This window comes from Lissotriton vulgaris, chromosome 11 (assembly GCF_964263255.1).
Source record: "Lissotriton vulgaris chromosome 11, aLisVul1.2, whole genome shotgun sequence".
NCBI classification, from domain to species: domain Eukaryota; kingdom Metazoa; phylum Chordata; class Amphibia; order Caudata; family Salamandridae; genus Lissotriton; species Lissotriton vulgaris.
Window position 1 is genome coordinate 657,451,750 of NC_141699.1, and position 26,313 is coordinate 657,478,062.

General features: G+C 49.5%; 1 protein-coding gene across 3 annotated transcripts in view; it reads right to left on the reverse strand.

Moving 5' to 3' along the window:
* Positions 1 to 26,313, reverse strand: part of LOC147683295 (butyrophilin subfamily 1 member A1-like) — a 173,765-nt gene that overhangs the window by 95,361 nt on the left and 52,091 nt on the right. For all 3 annotated transcript variants that reach the window (XM_086943748.1, XM_086943747.1, XM_086943749.1), the window contains 2 exons: positions 13,634 to 13,656; positions 8,271 to 8,314 (listed from right to left, as the gene is read on the reverse strand). In XM_086943748.1, coding sequence (XP_086799874.1) covers positions 8,271 to 8,314; positions 13,634 to 13,656 — 67 coding nt within the window. The remainder of the gene's footprint in view (positions 1 to 8,270; positions 8,315 to 13,633; positions 13,657 to 26,313) is intronic.

Genomic DNA, 26,313 nt, shown 5'->3' on the forward strand with positions numbered 1-26,313 from the left:
GTTCTGCCAGGAAACTGTCCGTGCCCGGGGTCTTGTTTCTCGCCATACCGTCAATGGCAACCCGCATCTCTCGCTGTGCGATGTCAGCTCCCATCTGCTCCGCTTCTTCTGGGCTCATCCTCGCCAGCTGCAAGTCTGCCAGGTATTCTCCTACATCTGTGGGTACGCCGCCTTGTGTCTTCTTGTAGAGTTTGGCATAGTAGCGGGCAAAAACCTTGTTGATCTTTTCCTGTGTGTAGTGTCTAACCCCCCATTCATCCTCTATCTCCACCAGAGGGGGCCCCCTATTCACCGGGTTCGTCAGCCATGCTAGTAGCGACCCTGACAGCGTGAAAGCGTCCTAAATATTTCTGGTAATCAAAGCTTCTAAGCCTCTCCTTCTGCTTTGCCACTTCCTCCTTGGCTTCTAAGTGCCCGTTGAAGCTCCGGATGGTCTGGTCTACTGCGTTCCAACTCTCTGAGGGTTGTCTCTGCTCCCTCTACATCCCTCAAGATGACACGTCTGCCTCCTGTGGCGCGTGTAATGCATAGGCCCATCAGGACCACTTTGAAAGCGTCCCACTTTGCATTCGGCGATGTAGCCGTTCCCGCATTGGTTTCGAAATAATGCGCTATTTCGCCCTTAATCTCTTCCCGGAAGACCTGGTCCTCCAGGGTAAAGTCTGGCTGCTCTACATTGGGGGCATAAATACTGATTATGCTAAGCTCTCAACACTCTAGTCGCCCTTTTATGGCTACGTATCGAACCTCTGGATCCACCATTGAGCTCATTAGCTGAAATGGGACTCTGTTAGAAATGGGGTGTCCAAATCTACGGGGGGTAGCATGGTGCAGAGCAGACAGGCCAAACTCCTGAGGACATGTGTGAAGCATCCACGCAGTACCCACAGACGACACACCAGGCACAGGACAAAAAGACACAACACCGGTTTGGATGAAAAAGAATAACTTTTGTATTATCTCAAATACGTAAAAGAAGGCACAGTAATCACCATTAGGCGCCAACTGGCGCCAGGGCAATGTATACCAGGGGGATTATTTACAGGGAGAATGGAAAAAGAAGGAAAAAGGCAAGTCCATGAGTTTCCAGGCTGTAGGGAAGAAAAACATAAAGCAACCTTGTATGGCATAGAACATCAGTAGGCATATAACAGCAGGCACTCCGCATATAGATAAGCATTAGGCATAACACACAGTATGACCTGCATTAGCATCTCCTGCAAAAAGGAACCATAGGAGTATAACATTACCATCAGGCCTAGACAGGTATAATCATATGAGCGTTGGGCCTAATCACTAGGCAGGGCACCTCAATGTCACCAGACCACATTACGTACACCAGTGTAGGCACGACCAAACCTGAGCAGAGGGCGCAGTAACCTAAGCACCCAGCTTTAACATTCAGCATAGGCCTGAATCATGGGGCAGGTAAGCATGAAATGAAACATTAGGCAGAAAAGCACATCATGCATGAACTCATTAGGCCGGTAACACTGTGCACCTATAAATGGCATCGACAGCATTAGCAACAGGAGGTACACCTAAAGTAGAGCAGGCATAAATCACATTTAACAGGGGCCACCACCTCTTGAGCAGGCTTTACCTCCTACATTAACATGTGGGCATCAGGGCTTAAACATCATGCATTTTGACAGGGGTATCTCTTTCATTAACATAAATCCCTGGTGCATCCCCGTGGGCCTGCAGACAACAACCCTAGCCCGGGGGCGTAAAGCATTGAGGCATTTCCCTCAAAGCCCCTTCCAACCATGTCAGGCATCCTGGGTAGTGAGGCCCTCAGGTCAACAAGGCCCCCAACGATGGCGACTGCCCTCTGTCCGGCGGGGCAGTCGTGAAGGTCCGGAATGCCCCCCTCGTGGCAGCTGCCGCTACTTGTGGTGTAGCCGGGTTCCGCCGATCAGGTAGGGAGGCACGAGTCATGTCGGAGCCCCTCCCTGGGGCTCAAGAACACCCTACAGCGCCTCAGATGCAGCTGCCCACTGTCAGACGGGGCAGCTGTGAGGATCTGTCTGGGCAAAGGGGGCGGAACCGGTGATGTGCCCGGACACACCCCCCCACCTACTCCTTGATGGGCCCCACTCACCGGCTATCCCACGGGGCCTCTTCTCAGGAGCTCCGGTCTCTCTCCCGGATGGCCTCTGGTTCCGCGGGGCTCTCCCCTCCTCATGGGGGCCCCGCGGGCTCTTCCCGGCACTTCCTCACCGGCGGATGCGGGGTAGGCTCCCACCCTCCGTACTCTCCTCCTCAGAGGCTTCACCCTGGTCCCTCCGGGTCTTCTGTTGCCTTCCCGGTTCCTTCTCGGGCCTCGGGCCGATCAGGGCCCGGCCCTCGGGAGGCGCACCTGCACCAGCCAATCCCCTTGCTGCTTGCAGGGGGGACGGCGGTGGCAGCCAATGGCGGGACCACAAGGGCGGGGGCGCGGCCGATGACGCGGCTGGGCGCCCCCGTCACGTGAGGGCGGTGTCGGCTTCAGGATCCTGGCGCGGCCTTCCCTGAACTACGGCGGCCCTCTCTTGGCTCCGGGGGCCGCCGCAACGATGCCAACAGCAGCGGGGGCCTCTACCAGCAGGTGACGGTCCGCGGCAGTGTCGGGGGGGCCCAGAAGGATTCCGGTCGGTGCGAGGCAGCGCCAGCAATCCCCGGACAACGGCGGTGATGACAACAGCAATGAGGGGTAGGCTCCCTCCGATCTGGATGACGCCACGCGAGGTAGGCACTCGCTCAATGATGCAGGCAAACACGGGGTGGGCACCTGTTGAAGGCTGTAACATGCAGGGTAGGCTCCCGCTTTTTCTAGGCATCCAGAGAGCCGCCACTACTCGGGGTGGGCACCCTCGGCGTTCCCAACAAAATAGTTCCTATGGGCCACACAGCGCTTAGGTGAAGCAGCACTTCGCAGGGCAGCCGCGTCTTCAGCAATAGCGCTTTACCAGCACAGCGCTTGATTCAACACGAGGTGGGGGCATACCAGCAGCCCCTTCCACGTGGTGATTAGGCGGGTAGGCCTCAGCTCCTCTTCTCTGGGGCTTGAGGTATAGCGCTTGACAGGCTCAGTTCCTCTTGGCACAGCGTTTCCAGCACACAGTGCAAGGGGGCGGAAGACAGTCCAAACAGCAAGCCTCAGGGGCCCAGGGTAGCGCTCCTCACCTACTGGGGGGTCCAGTCCAGCCCCAATATATTGCTTTCCTCTTCAGGCGCTTTCAGGTGCAGCGCTTGCGTGGCGCCAGCTCCCACCAGCCTCAGGGAACTAGGGAGGCCCTCCTTCAGGGGGCCGGGTGGCAGAGCAGCGGGCACTACTGGGCCAGGTCAACAGTTAGTGGGAACTCATCAAAACAGGGCGGTAGGCTTTCACCATCCTTCACTGTAGCGTGGCCCTCCTACACAGCAGCCTAAACTCCTGCAGTAGGGCTTCCACTAGCCTTGGGGACAGCAGAGGGGTTCTAGATGGGTGCAGGGTCCAGCACACAGGCCCAAGTGGCGGTATCCCCTGGCAGTAGGTCCCCTCACGTTCTTGTCCCTGCTCAGACTCAGCACATGGTGGCACAGCCCCCTTATTTATATGCCCCTCACCCCACCTCCCAGACAGTCCCAGAAGCTTCTGGAATCCTCTGGGGAACTGGCTCAAACTGGCTCAGGGGGAGGAGTAGAGCACCCTGGGTGCCAGGCTTTCCCTCCGAAAGCTGGGGTGGCTGGGTACCAAACATCTAGACCGCTAACCTACTGCAGTCAGGTGGCACAACGCACAGCCATGGCATCCATTTTAAATGCAGCATTCCATCAGGGTACATTTCTATAATGGGGGTTAATAACTGCACACCATTGAATTGCATGTAACATGGCGTCTCACACCACACATGGCCTATACAGTAATCTTTACCATGGGGGAGACATCCTAAACAGGGGGGTGAAAAGCGAACAATTTTGGGGAAAGGGGGCCAAGTCCAACAGACTCCCACTTGAATCCATATTAGCACCCCCGTTCATAGGCCGAATAAGTGGTGTAAAAGAGCTGCCCCCTCCATCTCCTCTGTAGTGCTGGTCACTCCTTTTGCATTAAGTGCATTTCCTGCAGAAGAGCTATCTGGACTCCCCGCCTCCGACAGTATGAGAGGACCTTGTGACGATTTGACATTGTATGCATGCCCTTGATATTCCAAGTCATATACTTGTATTGTTGTTTGTCAGCCATTCTTAGGTATTACTATGCCCTGCTCGCCTCCCTCCCTGTGTTACGCCACTAGGGTGCGCCTCCCACTCAAACTCACATGACTGCAACTCAAGATGTACCCCCCCCTCATCAACATGCAACATTTTCCCCAACTCCCACTCCCCAGGACAAGCAAAAAAAAAACCCCATCCAAACTAGTGTGATATATCCGCAAGTAACTGCTTGCAGTTCGATCAGTCAATCACAGGGGGGAGGCCACTCGCTTGTTGCTCTCCCAGTCTCTGCAGGCGGCCATCCCTTCCGTAGTGTCAGAGGTCCCTCCCGCAGCACCCCCTCTTATCAACCCCTCTACCTTATAGCAGAGGAAAAGTGTCTTGTAGCAGTCCAGACCTGTTCATCGCAGCCCCTGGTCTTCTCCTACCAAACAATGTCATCTGCGGAGTGACGTCTGGGAGTGTCACACTGTGTGCCTCCGAGTCGCTGGTTCCATGTTCTGAACCAGATTCTGCTGCAGTCTCGCTGTCCTCAAGGGGAGTCTGGCTCCTCGTTTTGCCACGGACCTCAACCTGCATTACGCTCTGACGTTCAAGCTGTGCCTTGTCCTGTGTGGGTGCAAAAGACTCTTTCCCAGTCCGCTGGTTCCTGGAGCCGTTTTCTCGCTGTCTTCTCTGGCACTCGTGGCAGTCCTGTCTCTCCATGCCGGTCCAGCCAGTCCGACAACTCTTTGGGTGTTCTTAAGAACTCCATACCTTTGCCTGAGGTGACTCGCAGGGTGGCCGGGTATTGCGTCACCTACTTGTAGTTCCGTTGCCGCAGTCTTTGCTTCACATCCCGATAGGATCCTCTCAGCCTTTTCACTTCTCTGGAGAAATGTGGAAGTTTTGCACCGTGTAATTCTGTAGTTGCATATCCCCCCTAAGGCGCGCCTGGGTAAGGATATGATCTCTGTCCTTGTAGTGGAGGAGCTTCGCTATCACCACCCGTTGTGGCGTTCCTGGCAGAGGCGGCTTTGCAGGGACGCGATGTGCCCTTTCTAGTGCAAAGAAATTTGATAAGCCGTCCGGTGCTACTTCTTCACGGAGCCACTTTTCCAGGTAGTCGGTCATCCTGCGACCCTCAATTTTCTCCGTCAAGCCTATCATTCTCAGGTTGCTTCTGTGTTACCTGTTCTCGGCATCTTCAGCTCTGCCCTCCAGGACGGGCACTTTGGTTTCCAGCGCTGTCATTCGCCTCTTCATTATTGCAAGAGTCGGCAATGCATCAGCTAGTTCCCCCTCATTTGTTTGACCCGTTCTGCCAGTTTTTTGTGGTCTTCTCGGAGCAATCCCACGTCAAGTCTCCGCGAGTCAATTTTACCTTCCAACCGTTCACTGGAGGAGATAATAGCCTGCCGTATGTCCTGCAGTGTGGGGTCTCCAGATTGTTCCATCAGCGTAGCGGCCTTCTCTTTCTCATCAGATGATTTGCCTGCCAGCATCTCTTCCCAGTCTTTCTTTTTGGGGAGCTTCCCATGGTGTCCCCTCGCTCTGTGGCACTTCTGGCGCTACACGTGCTCATGCGATTTCAGGTTACTCTCGCCGTCGGTGCGATCATCTTATCCGGCCAGCGCTCTATGGGTTGGTGGTTTCCCCCACTAGAGTTTAGCCCAGGCCAGTCTGCCTCTGTGGCAACTTTCTATTGTCGTCCCACTGACTCCCACAGTGCTTCTTGGCTCTCAGCCTGGGTCTTGCTTCGCCCCATTTCAGATCCGCCCAAGGACTCTGGTCCTTCCCGGGCTCTGGCCGGACACACCACTTCACCTCAAAGTTAGGTTATCGCCACTGTCTCTTTTGCAGGTGCATGAGCCCTCGGCCTCCTGATGCAGTTGTCCAGATTATGCGCTCTGGGATGACCTCTCCGTCACTCCATGATTTAAGCCTCAGCGTGGGTTGCCCCAAGGCCTGGTCTCTGATCTCAGCTGCGGGTCCAGGCCAATCTAGGACCCTTTTACGGAAGCCGCCCTCTTGGGATCTTGTCCTCATTCACTCCAGGTCTGCCGCCTCTGGCCTCCTCCTCCCGGGACTGCGCCGATGCTTCCTGCAACCACTGCTCACCACAAGGCCCAGGCCAAGCTCGCCCCCTCTTTAGGTCTTTGGATATCTGTTTCACTCTGTACTGCCTTCTGTACCTTCAGGCCGCCTCTCCTTCCCCAACTAGGGGTCCGAATGGGGGGGGGGGGGGGGGGGAGTCTTAGCTGTATCTGCTTAGGGCCTTCAGTTATCTCTGCCACTCTGGTATGGGTCCCAGTACGCACTCGACCCAGTGTCTGCGACTCTTGCCGTTTCTGCCGTACATAGCGTGCACGCTCCCCACCGCCTGAGCTTCCCGGGCAGCGTCAAAGGCTATAGTTCTCCAGGAATGGGGCCTGTCTGGGGAGTCCCAGTCAAGCCGTCGCTTCTGCTGCTGCTCCTCACTACTCAGAGTTTGCCGCCTACTCCTCTGCTCCAGTCGTCCCTGGGCCCAACCTCTGGCCTTACGGATGCTGTGGGGCCAGCTCACTCAATCCGGGCTGATCTCCTAGGCCCACCAGCCCACGTCACTTTCCTCTGGTCTCCAGCTGCGCAGGGGAGACTCTTTCCCGCCCGCTGCTCCACTCCAGTCTTCTGGGGCGCTAATCAGCCCACTTGGGCCTGTCAATGGTGTCCTCCGTCATTGTGTCTCCATGGCCGGTCAAGGCCTAGCAGGCACCAGATCTCAGGGGGTGCAGTACAGTCAGGGCATTTCACTAGACTATTTGGGTCTCCTCTCTTTGCTGCTCCCAGCTTGCCATGCACTGTTGCCCTCCTCTGTTAACGGCCACCGAGGATCCAGGCCTCCTCTCTGCGCGTCTCGGCGGTCCCCGCTCCTTCTTCCCCCCAAGCCACCTGTCTCTGCTCCCACTACTGCCCGGTGCCAGCATCACTGTACTTTCACCTCTCCATACTGTATCGATGAGGAGTGTAGAACAAAACATAAGGGACATGAGCACCCCAGCTGGTGCTCAATGGACCCCAATGATGTAATGTCTGGAAATGGAGTTGTGCTGGAGCTATGTGGTGAAACTTGGCAGTGCTGGGGAGTCACTGTTGGGAAAAGAGGTTCTCTGGACAGTCTGAAGAGGTATTCATATGGTGAGGAATCGACAGGAAGATGTAAAGATGTATCCATTAGAAATATGGTTTGCTACGGGAAGGGGGTTTTGTAAGGAAAAAACACACTAACTTTTCTACTTTCAGAATGTCCCCAGTTGATTAGATTTTGGATGAAGGCACTGAATGCTACAGGGAATTGAAAAGGTAACAATTGCCCGAATGTCCTAAAGTTATAATACCGGGATTGTCCCTGAAGTCATATAACCTCTACAACCAGGAAATGTGCCACTATCTCACACGTGCTCTTAGCAGTGAAGCATGTCACATATGCTAGGTGGGGTTCCACAATAGTTCCATTAGGGAAGGCCTGGTTACAAAAAATATTGCAGACCTTGGGAATGGAGAAAATTATCAAATGGTACAAGGGAGGAAGCACGATTTTCAAAACCAACTGAACATTCTAATAGCCCTTCAGACGAGAGATTGCAAGGAACTTCATTATGCCAGCCTTCTCAGAGCACTTAACATTTAAGATGACCAAATCTGATGCAGAGGTAGCAGCAAAGTTAGCTGAGCAGCCTTGGCCTTGGTGAGACTACTTCCACTGCCAAGGTTGTGTTGCCTCTGGACAAGGCACAATGTCTGGTACACTTACATGACTTTCGGACAAGAGGTGCAGACCGATGTGAAGATAAGGAAGAGAGAGAGGATGTAAGTGGGACAGCACAGAACCTTCTTGAAAATTTTACCGGGACCGATGTAATGTTACCGATATGCTATAAAATGTAAATAAAATGTATCGAAAATTAAATTTATCAGTTTGGGCGAGAGGATGATGTGAAAGTGTAGGTCATGGAGCTCCCACAATTCATGAATAACCAGGGATTTTACCATTAATAGATAGCTAAACTACCAAAATTATAACAATGCCATTAAGCTTTACAAATAAGTGAAACAACAATATATTTTACCTTTGTATTTCATGAGCTCTTTCTTTAGCTTCACATTTTGACATCTGAAATAAATATTACCCAGTTACTAGGGAAATAAAAAGTGCACAATCAAGAAACTATAAAACATGCCCCTTGTCTCAGGGGATCCATGAACATGTGTACGTACGAATGGGATATATATGTATGAGTGACTGAGAGCCTGTGTTATATGTACTTGTGGCATAGGACACACCTTTCCCATATGTGGCACAGTTACATGTATAACACAAAAATAAAAACATTTTTTTTTAAATGGGAGAAATTTAAAGTGCAAATAAATGCTCTGCAAAAGTGTTCAAATATGGAAGATTTACCTGCACCTTAAATTTCTCCAATTTAAAAAACAAGCATTTGCAATGCAATAGATCTTGCATTCCCAAGTTTGACTTTCAGTAATGCGAATACTATTGCATTGCAAAAGCTTGTTTAATCTTGATCTTACCTCCGGGATCCCATGACGTTCTTCTGCAGGACAGTGGCCTGTAGAAAAGGGCCTAAATGTTCCCCCACTAGATAGCATGCGCTGCCCAGGCTTGACCCAATGACTAATTTTCAGTTCTACATTTGGCACAGAGTCTACCTGTCGTTGGAAGCATGAGGCCTTCCGTTTATAAATGTGAAATGTGAAAATTAAAATGGAGAGTTAATTATTAAGGTCAATTTTCATTTTCTCCCCTTTAAAAGCATTCAGAAACATAATTTTGTTCTTATGCTCCAATATTGAGATAGCAAGGATTTTTATGCAAGAGTTCAATACCTCTGTGCCCCAGCCTAGGTCATAAATCTACCTTAGCACTACTCATTATCTGGCCCGGCTATCTGCAGCCTGAAAATGATAATGTAAAATAAACACAGCCTTCCCTTAACTTTAAAAGGAAAATGTGAACTTATGCTTATTTAAACAAGCATTTACAATGCAATGGTCTCGGCATTATTAAAGGTAGAGCTATTGGCATTGCTCATGACATTTTTTTTTTTAAATCCTAAATAAATGGCATTGTCATTTATATTGCCAATAGCTTAATTGCTTGCAGATGCAAGACGTATTGCATTAGCACCCACACACAGAGTAAGTAGTAGAGTAGTAGAGTGAGTAGTTGATAGTGAGTAGGAGAGAGTTATTAGTAAAGAGAGTATTAGAGAGCGAGCAGTAAAAAGTGAAAGAGTGAGTATTAAATAGTGAGAGAGTGAGCAGTAAAGAGTCCTAGAGCCACACACATTTACATGCACAGCCACACCCTTACATATACAAAGTGTATTTTTAGTTTCAGTAGTAAAGAGTGAGTAGTATAGAGTGACTTATTATGAGTGAGTAATGTGGAGTAGTAGAGAGTGTGTGTGAGAGAGAGAGTGTGAGAGCATGTAGGCAGGCAGTGTCTGCTTCAAAGTGCTTCCGCGGCCTGCATTTATTCACGGGGCCGCGGGAGGAGTGGCCTTCCGGGCGTGGCAGCAGCTTCAATTTACAATGGGATGCGGCGGTCTGAAGCTCTCTAGGCAGCAGGGGCTTCAAAGAGCTATGAGGCCTGATTTGGTAGGCGGCAACCGGCGTCAATGAGAAGCACAGGCCTCAATGGACTGCTGCAACCCGTGCTCACTAGGCAGCTGGGCCCTCAAAGACCGCAGATGGCCTGTGTGCTCTAAGCCACACGTTGTCCTGCAGACCTATGTTCTCTAGGCACCTGGCTTCAAGGAGCTGCAGCATCTCGAGCTCTTTGCTGGTCTTTGCTTCCTAGGCAGCGCAGCTTTCAAGTTTTACAGAGGCCTGTGCTGTTTCTGCAGTAGGAGCTAGAAGTAGTTTTAGAGCAAAAATGATCTAGGCAGGCAGGGCTTCAATGAGCTATAATCGTGTGTGCCCTCCTAGTAGCAAGGGCTTCAAGGAGCTGCAGCATCTTGAGCACTTTGCACGGCCTTTGCTTCCTAGGCAGGCAGCGCGGCTTTGAAGTGTCACAGAGGCCTGTGCTGTTTCTGCCATAAGGGCTAGAAGGGGTTTCAGACCAAAAATCACCTAGGCAGGCAGGGCTTCAATGAGCTGTAATCGTGTGTGCCCTCCTGGTAGCAAGGGCTTCAAGGAGCTGCAGCATCTTGAGCACTTTGCGTGGTCTCTGCTTCCTAGGCAGCGCGGCTTTGGAGTGTCACAGAAGCCTGTGCTGTTATGTAGTAGGAGCTAGAAGGGGTTTCAGAGCAAAAATTATATAGGCAGGCAGGGCTTCAACGAGCTGTAATCGTGTGTGGCCTCCTGGTAGCAAGGGCTTCAAGGAGCTGCATGGCCTGTGCTGTCCGGCCGGGGCGGGCGATTTCTAGGCGGGAAAGCACTTTAGACAGCAAGGGCTTCAATGAGCTGTAGTGGTTTGTGCTCTCCTGGTAGCAAGGGCTTCAAGGGGCTTCAGCGACCTGTGCTGCCCGGTAGTGGCAGGCGATTTGAGTAATAGGCAGTAATGGATTCAATGAGTAGCAGCTGCCTGTGTTCTCTGTCTGGCTTCAAGGCGCTGTACTGTCTGTGCCCTCGGGTCAGCATAGGCTTGAACGAGCTGCGCGGCCTGTGCACCATCTTCGAGGAGCCTCAGTGGCCTGGGCTATTTCTGCAGCACCGGCTGGAAAGAGCTTTAGCGACGTGCTCTCCCTGCTTGGCGCTAGGAGCCAGAGCGGCCTTTGCTTGGATAGGGAGGGCCCGGGGCTGATAGAAATGTGTCGCTCTCGGGACAGCTGGTGAATAAAACGAAGCAGAAGGCGGTGCATTGTGTGTTCACAGGTCAGTCACACATCTCGGCAGTGACTGACTGGCCTCTAAGCACAAACTTCTCGCCACTCCCAAACATTCCTGTATTCATTCACAGCAGTGGTCGATCACACTCGTGCCAAGTTGTTGGTGGTGTGACAGGCCGGTGTTGGTGTGTGGCCAGAGAGATGAAAAGGAGATGGGAAGGGAAAGGAGGGGGGAGGGGGGGGGGGTGTAAGCAGGTATAAAACGGCACCTGCTTCAACTAAAAATGACGAAAAGCAGATTAGTCGGAATAATTTGAGTCTAGTCAAAGGGACGCTGCTGTCTCCAGGACCGTGCGCCCCTCTGAACATTGGCGCCCTGGGCCTGAACTCAACTCGCCCACGACAAACGCCAGCCCTGCCTCTCGCCCGCAAGCTGCTTCAATAAGCTGCCGCGGCTTATGTTTTATAGGCTGCAAGGGCTTCAAGGAGCTGCAGCGGCTCGTGCTCCCTGCTTGAAGTGAGCTCTAGGCATCACCGGCTTCAAAGCGCTAGCTGCTGCGTCATGCGCTCCGACCCCGGAGTCACAGGGACCTGCGGCGGCCAATGCTTCCCGAGCCGCGGCCTCTTCTGCTTGTGCTCCCACGGGCTTCAAGGCGCTGCAAACCTTGGAGATAAACACTTTGAGCTGAATCGAAGGCTGGGAAGTTGTCACTCTCTCACTACTCGGAGTAACGGGGAGGGAGCGGGCAGGGGAGAAACAGAGAGACCGGCACCGAGAGAGTGGGAGGAGCCAGGGGAGAGCGAGACCCGGAGAAACTCTCCTGCCGTGTGCTGAGGTGAGCAAAGGCGGTGGGGAGACCACTCTCCCACCCGGTGCCGAGGCTAGCAAAAGACAGGGGCGAGACCACTCTCCCGTCCAGTGCAGAGGTGAGCAAAGAGGGTGGGGAGACCACTCTCCCGTCCGGTATCAAGGTGAGCAAAGACTGGAGCCGAGGTTAGCAAAGACAGGGGTAGGGGGGAGACCACTCTGGGGTGCGCAGGACGAGAAGCGCAGAGATAGCAAGAAGCACTTCCTTAGCAGCAGTAATCACTCGTTTTCAGAAGCGCGCAGAGAGACTGCTGGGGACGGGAGGGTAGAGGGAGGAGGGAGACAGGATGGAGGCGAGCTGGGAGTGAGAGTGCAGGAAGGTGGGAGGTTACTGGGTAGAGGAGCGCGCAGGACTAGAAGCGCCGAGAGGGAGCCTGCCGGAGCTAAGGACTGGGAGGACCGGTGAGAGCGAAAGGGAGTAGGGAGGTGGGAGTCTGCAGGGAAATAGCAAGAAGGAGACAAAGGAAAATCAATGGAACAGTGGGGAAAAGAAACGAGCAGCCTACCTTACCAGCAGCAAAATGGCGGCCTCAAGCTTCAGGAATTTTTCGGATTTGGGGGCGTGTTCGGTGTTTAGAATGGGCGTGGCCTAAAAGTGGAAAGAAGAACACCGAACACACCTCCAAATCCGAAAAGGGCGGAGCCTATTTGGAGTGACGGCTCTCTCCTCCAATGGCTGGCCTCCATTTAGGAAGCCAGCCAATGGTAGAGAACCAAAATTAGAGGCGGGATAAAGAGCCCCTCTAAGACACATAAGATCTCGCTACTTCCAGTTCTACCGAACCGGATAGTACCTCGACCTAAAAAGGAACTCAAGGCTGCGAGCTACTCTGAAGGTGTCGGGAAGATACTGGTAGCTCTGGATCAACTGGTTGGAGACACCGGATTTTGATTGTTAGTCAATTCAATAAACTTGGTTAAAGTGTCCTCATTCCCCCATCCATATCACTAGAACATTATTTATATAGTGTTTCCAAAGTGAAACATGGTGTTTGAAGGGATTTGTGCTGTCATCAATTTACCTTGTCACAATCATGGATATAGAGGAAGGTCAAGTTTGGGCAAAGGTGCTCTCCACAGAGGTCCAGCATGTGTGATGGTATATCATGTTCAAAATGGAAACAGTTTTTTTTATCACAGTTTTTTCCATTACAAGACCAATCAGATATAGTAGTCTAGTCTGTGTTTCTCAATATTCCCTTTATCACCCTCAGTGTTGCTTCCTGAGGGATACTGGTATGTAAAGTGTCTATGTCCATGGTAACAGAAATCACATGGTTGGGATTGTAGTCAACATCCTTGATTAAGGGCCCAAGGTTTTTCTCACGAGTTCGCTGCTGGTTCTAGACACCTAGAATTGATACCTCCTAATGTCTCTTTCTTCCACACCCTACAATCCTCTTTCTTTATCTTACTCTTGAAGTTTGCTTTCTCCCTCCCTTTGGTCCTATTTTTCTATCTTTAGCTTCCTTTCCCCCATGTCTTCCTTTCTCAATCTTGTCTGGTCAAAGTCTGATGATAGGAAATAAGTACACATGAAAAAGGCACTCAAACGACACGAGGAAACTCTAGCACAAACTAACCGAGAGCGTACTCCCTTCCGCCTGAGAACAAGTTATTAAGTGTAATAAATAGGAGAATGTATGATTTAGGGCAGAGTCTGGAGAGGTGATGTCAGCCAAGTGTTCAGTATTAACAACCCTTCCTCCTCTCATCGTCATATATACAACTTACCCTAATAATATTGCTGATAAAAGAAAAGCATACTAACCTGTACAGCGTGCTGGTCTCCTCCTGCAAGACAGAAATGACATGAAATAAATGAGTTACCATGATACAGTCTAAAAATCACCTGAAGCATTTCGTCCCTAAATAAAGAGTAGAGATCTGAACTAAATTAAATGCATGGGCAGTCCCATGGACGAGCATGTCCTGGATATCCTTCGACAGCCTTTAAGAAAGACTGAAATATATTCAGTATAGCCCCTGCATCGATAAGAGAATAGTTAAGACCAGAATTATAGGACTAAGATATTCACATTTTCAAATTTAGATATTTCTTGTGGTTGGTGTCTTTATTTATACAAATGCTTCAGTAAAATGTGGGGTTTTCTTACTTAGGGGTCCATTAGGATGTCAGGATGTTCGCCTTCATCGTAAAGAGTGAAACCCCCGCCATATTACAATGGTGGGGGATTTCCCGGCGGACGCAAAGTGCGTCCGCCGCTTTTCTGCCGGTCGGCAATCGTTACGATTGCTGGCCGGGTGAACTGGGGCACTAATATGGTGCTGTTTGATGAATTCTCTTAAAATTTTATTAAAAAGTAATTTTTTTCTCTTCCTTTTTTTTGCCTTAGCAGGTGCATTGAAAGTTTCAGGGTGATCTGTCAAGTGGTGGCTAAGAAAAAAGGGGGTTCCCAAAACGCAAAATCCCCATGCATTTTCCATAGACTTCTTTTAGAAGGGCTACAGCATTAACTGCTGAGCGGAATGCCACCAAATTTGACAGGAAGCTAGATCTTGGTCCGCAGATTGTGGTTTTAGGTGTAAATACGCTCAGTAGTCTATTTTAAATTAAGGATAAAAAATATTTGTATATCTGGACGGTTGGGTCCGCTAGGGTCTTGCGAGTCTCTTGCGGGAGCGCCAACTAAAAAATAGAGAATTCTGATTAACCCAGAGAGCTTTTTTAGCCTTGGGCCAATTTGCTCCTGCTGGAGTCAGACTCCCACCATGGGAGCGCGCACTCGGACTGGCTGCCAGAAATATCAGAACAATGTTGCTGGCAGCCATTACAGGACTCGAGGATTCAGCACATTGTCCTGAAGTTTGATAAAAAAATAAAAGATATAAGGGGGCAGGTTAGCGATACCTTGCCCCCCCCCCCTCCAAATCCTATGTGATGGACCCATAGAGATCCTCCCTGTGGAAAATATTTATGAAAAAAACTCATCAATTTTTGTCGTAGTCCCGCAGGATCAAGAAAAAAAAATGACGGCCCAGGGCCACATTATTTAATTTAAGTGGAGAGGCCATGTAGCTACCCTCCCCAAGTCATTATAGGGCCTAGGGAGCCCACCCTAAAGGCCTATCTGTGCACAAAAGGGCAGGGAGGGGCCGCAAGGCACCACTCCCCAAGCCTTCAAAGGCCCCAAAGACCCCTTTCCCTGAGGACGATTCATTTAATTAAAAGGGTGGTGCCCCCTCCCAGAGCCATTTTATGCCCCAAAGAACCCACCCCTGGGGCCGAAACATCTAAAGAAGGGGAGGGGGACAACCTACATATTGTGTCACGGGAGCATACCCACGGGACACAGCAGTTTCCCTGCCTGCAGCAGTTGCGTAATATAGGCCCATGCAGTGCGAGGAGACCCCCTAGCTCGAAGGGACACCCTCGGCACAGTACCCTGCCCTGAGAGCTCCTGAGTGAACCCAGAGGCCCCTCCATGTACTTTGAATCGTGCGTTTCTACCAACTTTATGGAGCACAAACCTAGCTCCAAAGAGCTATGAGGCACTTTGTAGAGAACATTTTATATTGTACCCAAGCATCTCAGCCCCAAGGTGCTGAGGGTCCAAAACTGCTATGCAAGGGTGTCATTAGGTTGAAGTGAGGGGAGAGAGAGTCAAAGGGAGAAAACTAGATAACACATGCATGGGTTCTTTTCTCATGATCAATTCAAATGCTTGGCTGTTTAATAATGTGACCAGTATTAAGCGTTTAGTGAAATAAGAAAGCAGACTTTAGAAGCCAGCTTTCACGGTCCTAAGGTGAGTAGTTCAATCGCCACTACCCATTTCCTTCAATTGGACTAAATTACAACTTTTTGTTAAATAAACACACCGAAAAAAACAAACACAAGGATGGCATTAACATAAGAAAGCTACACCAGATGACATCATGCACACTGATGGGCTTCCCTTTTAAAAACATAGTAACGGTACCTCCAAATGATGTGATTCAATAGTTCTGAGGCACCACTACAATTCCCAGAATGCAGCAAACTAAAATGAAAATTTCCAATTAGACCTTAGCATTCCAGGGCCAGCAGACCCTGGCTCTCTCCAAAAGTCAACTCCCTGATGAGGTTCCTGTGTACATAAAGACGCTGCTTGTGTTCCTAGCTTGTACCCCAGCTTCTGCATTGCAGACTTAGGTGGAATACCTCAAGCCTACAGCCCCAGCTGAATCAGAACACTGCAGATCAAGTGATTCAGGTGAAATGCGCGACCTACAAGTGCAACAAAGTGACAGTGCTACAAAATAAGTGATAAATCAATGCATTTTGATTTCCTTTGAAAGGCCCGAGAAGAGGGTTGCTGTGGTCCAGTGTTCATTTCATCTTTATTTCGACAATGTTGTCATAAAAGAAGTCACATTGGATTGAACAATTAAAAAATTGAAACATTGCGTCAAAACACAGTAAAAGACAACAATCATCGCGTGTCCTGGGAGCTATTTCATCAGAGCATAGTACAAGACAGTAAACATAAATAAATGCATGGTCAACTATTATGCCCTGCCCAACTAGAGTTAGAGGTCAAGCTCCCTAGCAACTATACAGATGTATCTACTGGATCCTATTTCCAACAATGTTCACGTATTTCCTTCTAATGATCCACACGGCTGCTAAAAATTTGGTTACAGCAAAAACAATTAGAGGAGAAAGATCCGTTTTAAGTATTCTATGAGCTTGCAAACAATGCATAATCCCCAGATTTTTACAAAGTGGAATAATCCACTTCTTTCTAGCTTTCTGGTAAACAGGGCAGAAAAACACAACATGCAATTCATTTTCCAACTCCGAGGTACACTCAGGACAATTTGTGGGAGAGGATAGACACCACCTGCCCGTAAAGGCTCTAACTGGCAAAGAGCCGTGTCTCCATTGGAAATACAACTTTCTAAAAGCAACCGGACTAACATCGTCGAAGACCGACTCAAATTTATAAAAATCTTTAGTCATGAAGAACGTGCCGGACAGAGTACCAGTTTGGACATTCGATAAGCGGGCAGTTGGGTTACTTTCATGGTACAGATTGACCAGATACTTGCGCGATAAATTTCTGAAAGCATGCTCCGGGTCAGACCACATGGGCGAGAGGCTTAGTCTCTCAAATTCCTCTCTTACGTATTTCAACCAAGGAAGTTTCCGCGCATTCGGTAGTCTTAGAACATCCAAGAGCTCTTGCACGTAGATCTTGAGCTCTGGGGTTACCCAGAGTCTCCTCCAGAAAGTTAAAGGTTTGAGGCCCAGTTCCTCATTTATGGGTCTAAGGCCCAGGTCAAGCCTGAGCGGCAGCAGTGGTGTGCTAGGGGGCAGTGCTACCAACTGTCTTAAAAATGTGTTCTCCATGACGGCAATCGAGGGTGCACACTTGTGACCCCACAGTTCGCCACCATAGATTAGCGCCCCCCGTGCCTGCAATTTATAAATTTCCAGGGGTGAGCCAATTGGTTTTACAGAGGATTTATTTAAGAGCTTAAGAATGGCCCGGCTTTTTCAGACAACTTAAGTTGCACTTTTATTTGGTGTTGCACCCAGGTCATACTTTCATTCAGGGTGAGACCTAGATACTCAAACGTCTGAACTCTTTCAAGCCGGACTCCACCTATCGCGGGGCTCGGGCGTGTTGTTATCAGTGGGTTTAAGATCATAAATTTCGTTTTCAAGGTGTTTATTTCCAACCCCCGGTTCCGACAGAAAGACACAAAGCCGTCCAGAACTCGCTGGATGCCCATAAGGGTCTTAGAAAGTAATAAGGTATCATCTGCGAACATGATCGCAGAGATCCCAGACCCAGCAAGTTTTGGAGCGTCACTATTGGGGACCGCATTCAGGTGGGAGATTACCCCGTTGACATAGAGGCAAAACAGGGTGGGCGCCAAGACGCACCCCTGTCTTACCCCCTGCCAACGGGGAATCTAGCTGACAAAGAACCATTTTTCCCACACCTGACCTGTGCGAAATTCTCGGTGTGAAGTCGGATTATCATATTCAGAAGAGGGGGAGGAATACCCAATTCCGAAAGCACACTCCACAGTTTCCGACGTGGGACTAGATCGAACGCCGCACGAAGGTCCATAAAGACAGTGTAAAGTGAGCCGCCCTCGATCTTAACAGTTTTCCAGTAAAGCATGGTTAATCGAAAAATCTGATCCGTGGTGGATACATTCTTTCTGAACCCAGCTTGGTAAGGGCTTAAGATGTCTCATTCCTCCATCCAATCTAAGAGGCGGTCTAAAATCAACCTCGTGAAGAGCTTTTGCGACACGTCAATGAGGCTGATTGGCCTGTAGTTGGCTTGGAGCAGAGCTGAGCCCTTCTTGAAGATAGGGACTATCTCTGCTCCCAGCCAAGTACTAGGGACCGCCATGTCCCCTAAAATTGCATTAAAGATAACCGTTAGATAAGGAGCCCAGACCCTGGGTTCGTGTTTTAAAAGATCGCCAGGCACTTTATCCAGCCCAGGGGCTTTGCCAGGTGGAAGTTTGGCAATAGCAGCCCTGACTTCTCCCTCAGTAAAATCAAGCTCAGTAGTTTCAGCAGTAAAACTGGGAACTGATCCCCCCTTGTGCCAGGTCCTCAGTAGAGTTGTCCCCCTGGTACAAAGTTTGAAAGTGTTCTTTCCACACAACCGCAGCGATGTTAGGTGCTACTGCCGATACGGGGTCAGCCGACCCCGTGTTCACAATTAGCCAGAACTTCCGAGCATCTCTTAATGACAGAGCAGATGTTAAGTTTGCCCAGTTCTCGTTGCCCCACTCAACCTTGGCATGATGAATTAACTGCCGATATACTATCCTCCTTTGTTTTATGAGTGCCCTATTATTATTATGTTTCAGGGCCTCGAGGAGTTCTGTTTTCACCATTCTGCAGGCCTTATTGTACTAGGTAGGTCTATTACCAGCTCTTCTCCCTCTAGGCCCAGGGGGGTTTAGGATCTCTGCTAGACTGTGGACTAGTTCCTTATTAAGATCTCCTAACGTTAAATATACTTCAGGCGGGGGTGCTGCAGCTTTAGGGAGCTAGCGGCTTCCAATACCGGGATTACCCAAGCATATGGTTCCGCCACTAGCTCTGGATGAGTAACCAATCTGTCCCATCTAACCCTGCGCCTGTTGTTTGATAGAAGCACCCTATTAATTAGTCCGCACTCTGCACTGCAGCTATCTTTGGGGATACTGGGGGATAGAAAGTCTAGGATCAGCGCATTGTGATCACTTTCGCCCCTAGGTACCACCCTACAATCAAGGACCTTGTGCCAAGCACAGCTCTTGACAAAAATATAATCCAGGCGGGACTCCTGCCCATGTTTATTAAAAGTGCACTTTGAGGGGATATCCGATTTTACACGGCCATTGCAGGCCCTGATTGCGTGGTTCAATGTCAGGACCATAATTTGTACGGCCAGTGGCGCCCATGACCTGGGCGGCGGAACCACCACTTGAGGAATTTTCCAGTGGTCATCTTCCTCCTGGTTTGCACCATCCAGCAGGCCCGCAAGTGGCTCGAAGTGAGAATTGAGGTCTCCCCCTATCACAAATGTAATGCCGTCAGGGATCTCATTTAGGAAGGAGGAGAGCTCTTCGATGGTTCTGGACTCAGATGTAATACTCACAGGTCTAGAGTAGATATTGACCAGGGCGAGTCTAGAGCCATTCTGCCACTCTAGGACCACATATTGCAAGTCCTCTGTTGCAGTATCCATAACCCTGACGCTACAGCCCAGGTGGACTCCCACCCAAATTGTTAACCCCCCCCCGACGGTCTGCCCTTTCCCCCCACCTTGCAGGGACTGAGAATGAGGCAAAGCCCAATCGAAATTGTTCTTCCCTATCCCAGGTTTCCCGGAAGAGGCATACGTCATTCGTATCTATGAAAGAACCCCACTCAGGGTAGGCCATTTTGTTACAAAGACCTGCCACATTCCAGGAGAGAATTTTTAGTGATGTAGAGTCATATGGGAGTCCTTGGGTTTGCGAGGTGGATTCTACATCGGTGGCTGACATAGACACATTATGGGAAGTTACTTGCCCCGTAGCCCGACTGTCGATAATAGGCCCAGATGGTACGGCCATCGGTATCCCTGGGTGAGTATTTCTCACACTACCTTCTTCCTGGCCACTTTGCTTATTCGAGCAACCAGGTCCCCCCATCTCGGCCCCCAGAACTGGCTTCATGGTGTAGTCAGTCTACCTGGTCCAGGCAGCTATACCTATTGGTGTGAGAGTAGTGGGTGGGTACAGAGGGCTTGTAAAGGTTGGTCCTGAACCCTCTAGTGTGTCCCCTAGGTCCCACCCTTGTCCAATCCTCTTCAAGCCTAGGTTCAGAATGGTTGTTAGCAGGTGGGTAAAAGAATGACAATGGGAGTGTCTGGATTGCGGTATCTGCAATGCTGCCCGGCCAGTTGCAGATATGCGAGACAATCCCGGGATTCCTAAAATTTACCACGATACAGTCACCCTTGAATTTTTTGTTAGTATATCCCACCCAAGAAACCCTTCTAACCATTAAAATGTCACTTGAGATTGGGACAGCCCCTTCCCGAATTCCTCGTGACTGTGGAGTGTTGGGATCATGTCTCTATGCATTACGGGGCTACACCTAAGCTCTTGGAGTACAGTTGTTATTGTTTGATCAATGCTGTTTAAAAGAGCAATAGGGGAATCCCTGGCCTTTTCAGGGGTTTTAGCATTAGCTATTAGACCCAATGAAGATTTTCTGACACTTTCAATTCCCTGCGAAAGCCGTCTTTCTAAAATAGTTAATTCATTAGTCACGAGTTAGTTTGCTCTGAGCAAAAAATTGTCCAAAGTACCTGCCACCATGGTACTAGACGCCGTAGCTTTACTTCTGGTTTCCCGGGTTGCCATAGTCCTTGCTCCACAGTGGTCCTACACCCGGGGATGAGTAGGTGCCTGTTAGGCACTGGCGCAAATAATCAAACACCAAGAGGGGTAGCCCGGTCCGGTCTTACTCGGTCCGCCCGCGCGCGCCCCGCGATGCGCTGGGATGGGCGTGGTTAAATAGAGAGAGGCTGGTAGGCGGGAAGAGGACCAGCTGAGTCCAATCCGCGCACTGCCTTCTGTTCCTCGCATTCCCGCTGCCTCCCGGTGTTCTTCTCTCCGCTTGAAATGAAAGTCTCTCTTACAGCCCAGGTTAATCACACACACTGCAATTTTACAAGTCTTCATTAAATAATTATTCGCAATTAACTCCAAGCACCAACCCAGAGACAGTTAGGATAAAAGGCCATCTACATTCAATGGAAAGGACTGGGAGACAAAGAGCTTTAACCTGCTTGAATACCAGTCTTCTAGTCACACAGCATTCACTCAATCTTTTTGCCCCTCTCCGAAAGAGACCAGAATAAAGTTTTCTCTTTTGTTTGGTTGCTTCCGTTCATTGAATGCTTGCACCAATATGACTTTATCCACACTGATTACAAATGAGAGCCCTTTGCAGAGGGTCCTCATAGTCCTGCGGGTGGAAATACGCCAATTCAACAGGGGAGTCTGAGGTTCTGTATGTGGCTTCTCTACTTCTGGGGGCGTCTGTTTATGTGGGTATTTACCATTACAGTCAGTGACTTGGTTGGGGATACAGTCTCCTTCATGTAGGCCCTTCACCTGCACCCCGGACCCAAATAACCCTAACCTTGCTTTAACAATGCAAACTGTAACTAAACAGCTGTTTGAGGAGAAAGAAATGTACGGACTACCCTCGAAGCAAGCTATGGCAGACAGGTTTGTGCAAGCTGGTAGAGCCCTTCCAGTAAGGTATTTTGGAAAACAGACCAGTGAGTTTCTAGCAAAGTATGGGAAATCAATGGCACAGAACTGTGCAAACATGGAGGGCTGTCATCCCTGATAGGTAGGAGGAACAGACTAGGGTCTGCCAGCAAAGTAGTAGGCTGGCTCTTGAGAGTCCGCTGCTTAATACTGGACAGTCAACACTACTTGTGACACTTGTATCAGTGAGGACTGGAGAAGGTTTATGCTGTACTGAAGCGAGGCAGATGTGCTGAAGCAGGGGCCTGAGACGTTGCATGCTGCCCTTGAATAGGGGTTTGCGCCTGCTGCTTGAATGTGTATTCAGCTTATGGCTATGGCCTTTAACACAGTAATGCTGTCCAAAAAGTAAACCATTCAGGAGGTCTCCTACATCATTCTGAACAGTACGCATACTTTTTCCAGCAAATGCACGAGGGCCACCTAGTGCGACACAGCAGAAGTTGCCAGTGGCCCGGCCCCCTCCAAACGGAACCACTGCCACTACTGAAGCGGAATATAAGGGTCAGACTGGCACTCTGCCTGCTGCAGGTTGTGGCATCTGCATCCGCTTTACTTCAACTTGGAGCTCTGTGGTCTGCCTTTAATATCCATGAAGTCGTAGAAATGAAAGAAGGACAATGGTGCTTAGATTAAGCTGAGTGCCACAACCCTTAAGCCCGCACTGATACTATGGCCAAACACCCCATGGAGGCTGGAAGTGAGTAATGGGTGGCCTTCTTTAAAATCTGCCCCCTTTAACAAAACTGGCCCCCTCCCTTCCAGCCTCCCGGGGAGACACCCAGTACTGCCAGTCTGGCCCAGATTTGTAGTCATCCAGTTTTACTCTCATATAAGCAATTCTATGTCAGGACCGGAGGCTTTGGATTATGCTTTTCTTCCTTCGCTTTATTACATATACAAAAAACACAGCAGCCTTAGAAAAGCTCCAATCCATGTTTAAACTGCAAAAAAATCAGAAACAAACAACTTTCTAAACTTTGTAAGTCCATGCCGAACTACAGCTCCCATGAGCCTTCCAACATAAGTCCTTCTATTATGTCCACTCCAGGTATGATAGCCAGTCCTTCCTCAACCTTTCTCCTCTTTCTTCGCTGCTCACGCAGCAGTCAGTTAAGTAATTTTTTCTAGTTCTCGTTTTAAGGGTCTGTGGCACTGTATTTCCCGTCTACAGGGTTGACGGGGGTATTTTGGGCAGTGATTGTGTTTATTTTGGTTTTCTCCCTGCAGAGCCCCCAGTCGCGGGAGCGTTCTCGCTCCTTTCGCGGCGCTTGTCCCGGCGGCGGTGCAGTGTTTGAAGCGCCCGCCAGAGGGCACTCGAACGTCTCGCCTGCTCCTCGGCGCGCTTCCCTTCACTCTGGGGAGCCGCGCTGAGGAGACTGTCTAAAACGGAGCTTTGCCCTCTCCACCCCTTCTATGCCCGGTACTTCGGGTCTGTATTTGGCCCTAATTTGACCTACCAACGCCCTTCGGGGTCTGTATTTGGCGGCAGAGACCGCGGTGAACGCCGATAGGCAAGTGTGCACATATTATTTGATTGACATATTATTTGATTGTGGTTAGACGCGCATTGGGGGTGGACAGGCCCGGTCCCTGTGTGGAGGGTCAGCGCATTAGGGGGGGTTCGTGCAGCCCTACCTTGCCAGTCATTTGGCCCAAAAAGTTATTGCAGCCTAATTCGCCTGCCCATATCTTATTACCTGACACCCTCTGAAGGAGGGGTAAGGCTAAAAGCGCAGTCTTGAGGTAGTTTCAGTTCTTAGCTTGGCAGCCATGGAACAAGGCGATTATTTTGAGGAGGAGCCCCACTCCTACTTACAGGATGAGGAGTTTTATCAGGCAGTCGACAGCTCTATTTATCGCTGTGTGACTGAGGTGGTGGGTCCCATGGAGGACCGCCTGTCAGCGCGCATTGTCGAAGAATGCGCCAAACTTGCGCAGGCCCATTTGGGAGCTCCTACTGGTCTCCCGGGCCCCTCAGGTGAGGGCCCTCCTGCCCCGAAGAAACCCTGCAGGGAGGGGGCACCGGAAGGGGGGCAAGGGGTGGACAGGGGCGACTTTGAGCGTCTCAGAGACGCTTTTTTAGTCACGGCGACTGCTGTCCCCCCTGCGCCACTTTCGGGTCCTGAGCCTTCAGTGGTTTCGGAGACCGCACCTCCGTCTCTGGGGAGGGATTCCCCCAACACGGATGACTATGGGGAGTCGGTGCGCTCTTGGCGCCCCTCGAACTCGGCCGCGGAGTTGCCCCGGGACAGTTCCGGCATGTTGGACCCGGATGAGATTATGCATCCGCGGTCCGCCGCCGGGAGACACAGTGGCGAAGTTCGTGGCAGGTCGCCTGCGTAAGCCCTTGGAAAAGGAAGCCAGGGGTTGCCTACGAGAGGAGTGTCAGAGGCCCACATTGGAGGGTAAGGTGGGCCTGACGCCCGAGTTAGATGCAAAAATGGCCACCTTCCTCGCAAAGTTTAGGAAGGACCCGCGTAAGGGCATTGACTGTTCCTGGCGGTTGTGCCAAGATAAATTGCTGCCATTACACTAAAGGGGGGTTTTACCCATGCAGTCACGGGGACGTGGGCGCTATGTGGTACATATAAATGGGGGGTCCCCGCAAGAAAGGTGTGTATTACTAGGTATACTAATACTTGGACAAAATTCAAAAACAAAATAAAATACACATTTTTATGAAACTTGCAAGGTATTGTAGTTTATTAACAACACTGAGCACCCAAAATGGTGACAAATACTTAATAATAATTGATCTATTGAGAAAGCCCCAAGGAGAGGGGAGAAAGGAAAAGAAAGGGGGGTGCTTAAAGGTGTGAAGTACAAAAAGAAATAGTCATATTTGATCAGAACAATCAAGTAATGACAAACCAGAATTAAACATTTCACATACAGCAAACCGGAATTTGTGGCCAAAATTAATAAAACTTTAGAAAGACATTCTACGGTCACAGCCTATCAATAGAAAAGTAAGGGACTTGAACCGGATGTCAAAATAAGCAACACAAGCCGTCGACGTTTCGACCCCTGTATTATAGGTCAGATTAGGTCCTTAGGCGGGGTCTTCATCAGGACAAAACAGGGAAGGGGGTGGTGGGGCAAAGGTATCTGAAAATTAAAAACAGGGGGTCAGACATTCAAAGGGGTACAACTAATGTTACACATTAACTTAGGACGTCGTAAATACGACATCAGAATTACTTATAATAACAATTACCATGGTCAACAGGCCCCAAAAGGCTCTGGTAGGGGAACTCAGGTACACCACTCAGTCGTAGTGGAGAACCGCTGCGACAACAAATTCGCAACTACAGAGGAATTAAAATAAGAAACAGAAGTCCATTATTATACACACTATGGTTCCAGACGGTCCTTACAGATGTATAACTAAATGAATCAAAACATAGAGGACAAACCTCTTATATCAGATGATTGAGGTTGTATCAAAACCTAGTGGCCCGTAGTCATTTGGAAAGAAAGGATTCACAACATACACAAGGTATGGTTACTACCATTATAATAAAAGTTATCTCGTGATGTAATACAGGGAGATTTGTATATCATCATGGTCGCCAGACTAAATACAGAGTTTTTACGAAATAAAACAACTGTAAGCATACATGGCCGTTGTGCTTACCCTTGCTTAAAAGAGACTGGGCTTTGTAGGATTACAAGTTTTCTACACGCGGTCCGCGAGGGTTACGTATACCAAAGACATACTATTGCAAAAGGATGGCACTTCAGCCAAGCCACACTATGGGCAGAGAAATGATGAGATTGGTCAATGGATTAGCAACATGTTGAATCATGTAGTACACAGCTGAGTGTTAAACGCACCAGACCCTTGTTGTATACGATATAAGTACTTACTAATGTGGGCTGAGAATGTTTGGAAACAAAGCACCTAGTTCCAGGGATCACTTCAGTGAGGCAAAGGGCCGGATGAGTTTGAAACGCTAGTTACGTCCCATTCGATTATCGCTGTTAAAGAGATAAACAAACGGAAAACGGATCCGTTACTCGTTAATGAAATCAGCTTAATTTAGATAGCCTGATACTGCTTTCTACTCATAAAGGGGGAGAGAGGTGAAAGTAAACTTACGATCAGTCGATCACAAAACGCCATCCCGCGGATTGACGAACGCCAAACCAGAAGCGCCGATTGACACTACGCGTAGTTTTGGACTACCGGGTCACGTGTCCAAATCATAATAGAGAGTGAAGACATACTTCACCGTGCGAGCAGGTTGTGTAATTTTTAAAGAACCCGAGTACATTCATGGGTTCTAAACAATTCTGAATTAGTTGTTGGAATTATTCAGAAATGTGAAGATAATTCAAAATTATTATTTAAAAATTTATAAAGTTAGGGGAAGATGACAATAAAGACCTCAGTATGTCCAGACATTGATACCAGTGCGGAGTCAAGTGTAGGGAAAGGATGAATGGTATTAATCGATCTTTAGTAAACGGCGATCGTGCAACTCTCAAGCATGAGGTTGTAAACGATTTACCACAGGCACAAATTACCATCATGTTTACAATATATTTCTGACACTTATTGCGCAACACATTTTTGGAAGGTCATCTAGGAGCTCGAATGTGGTTCTAGATCATACGGAATCGGGTCACTTTAACTAGTTTATCGGAACT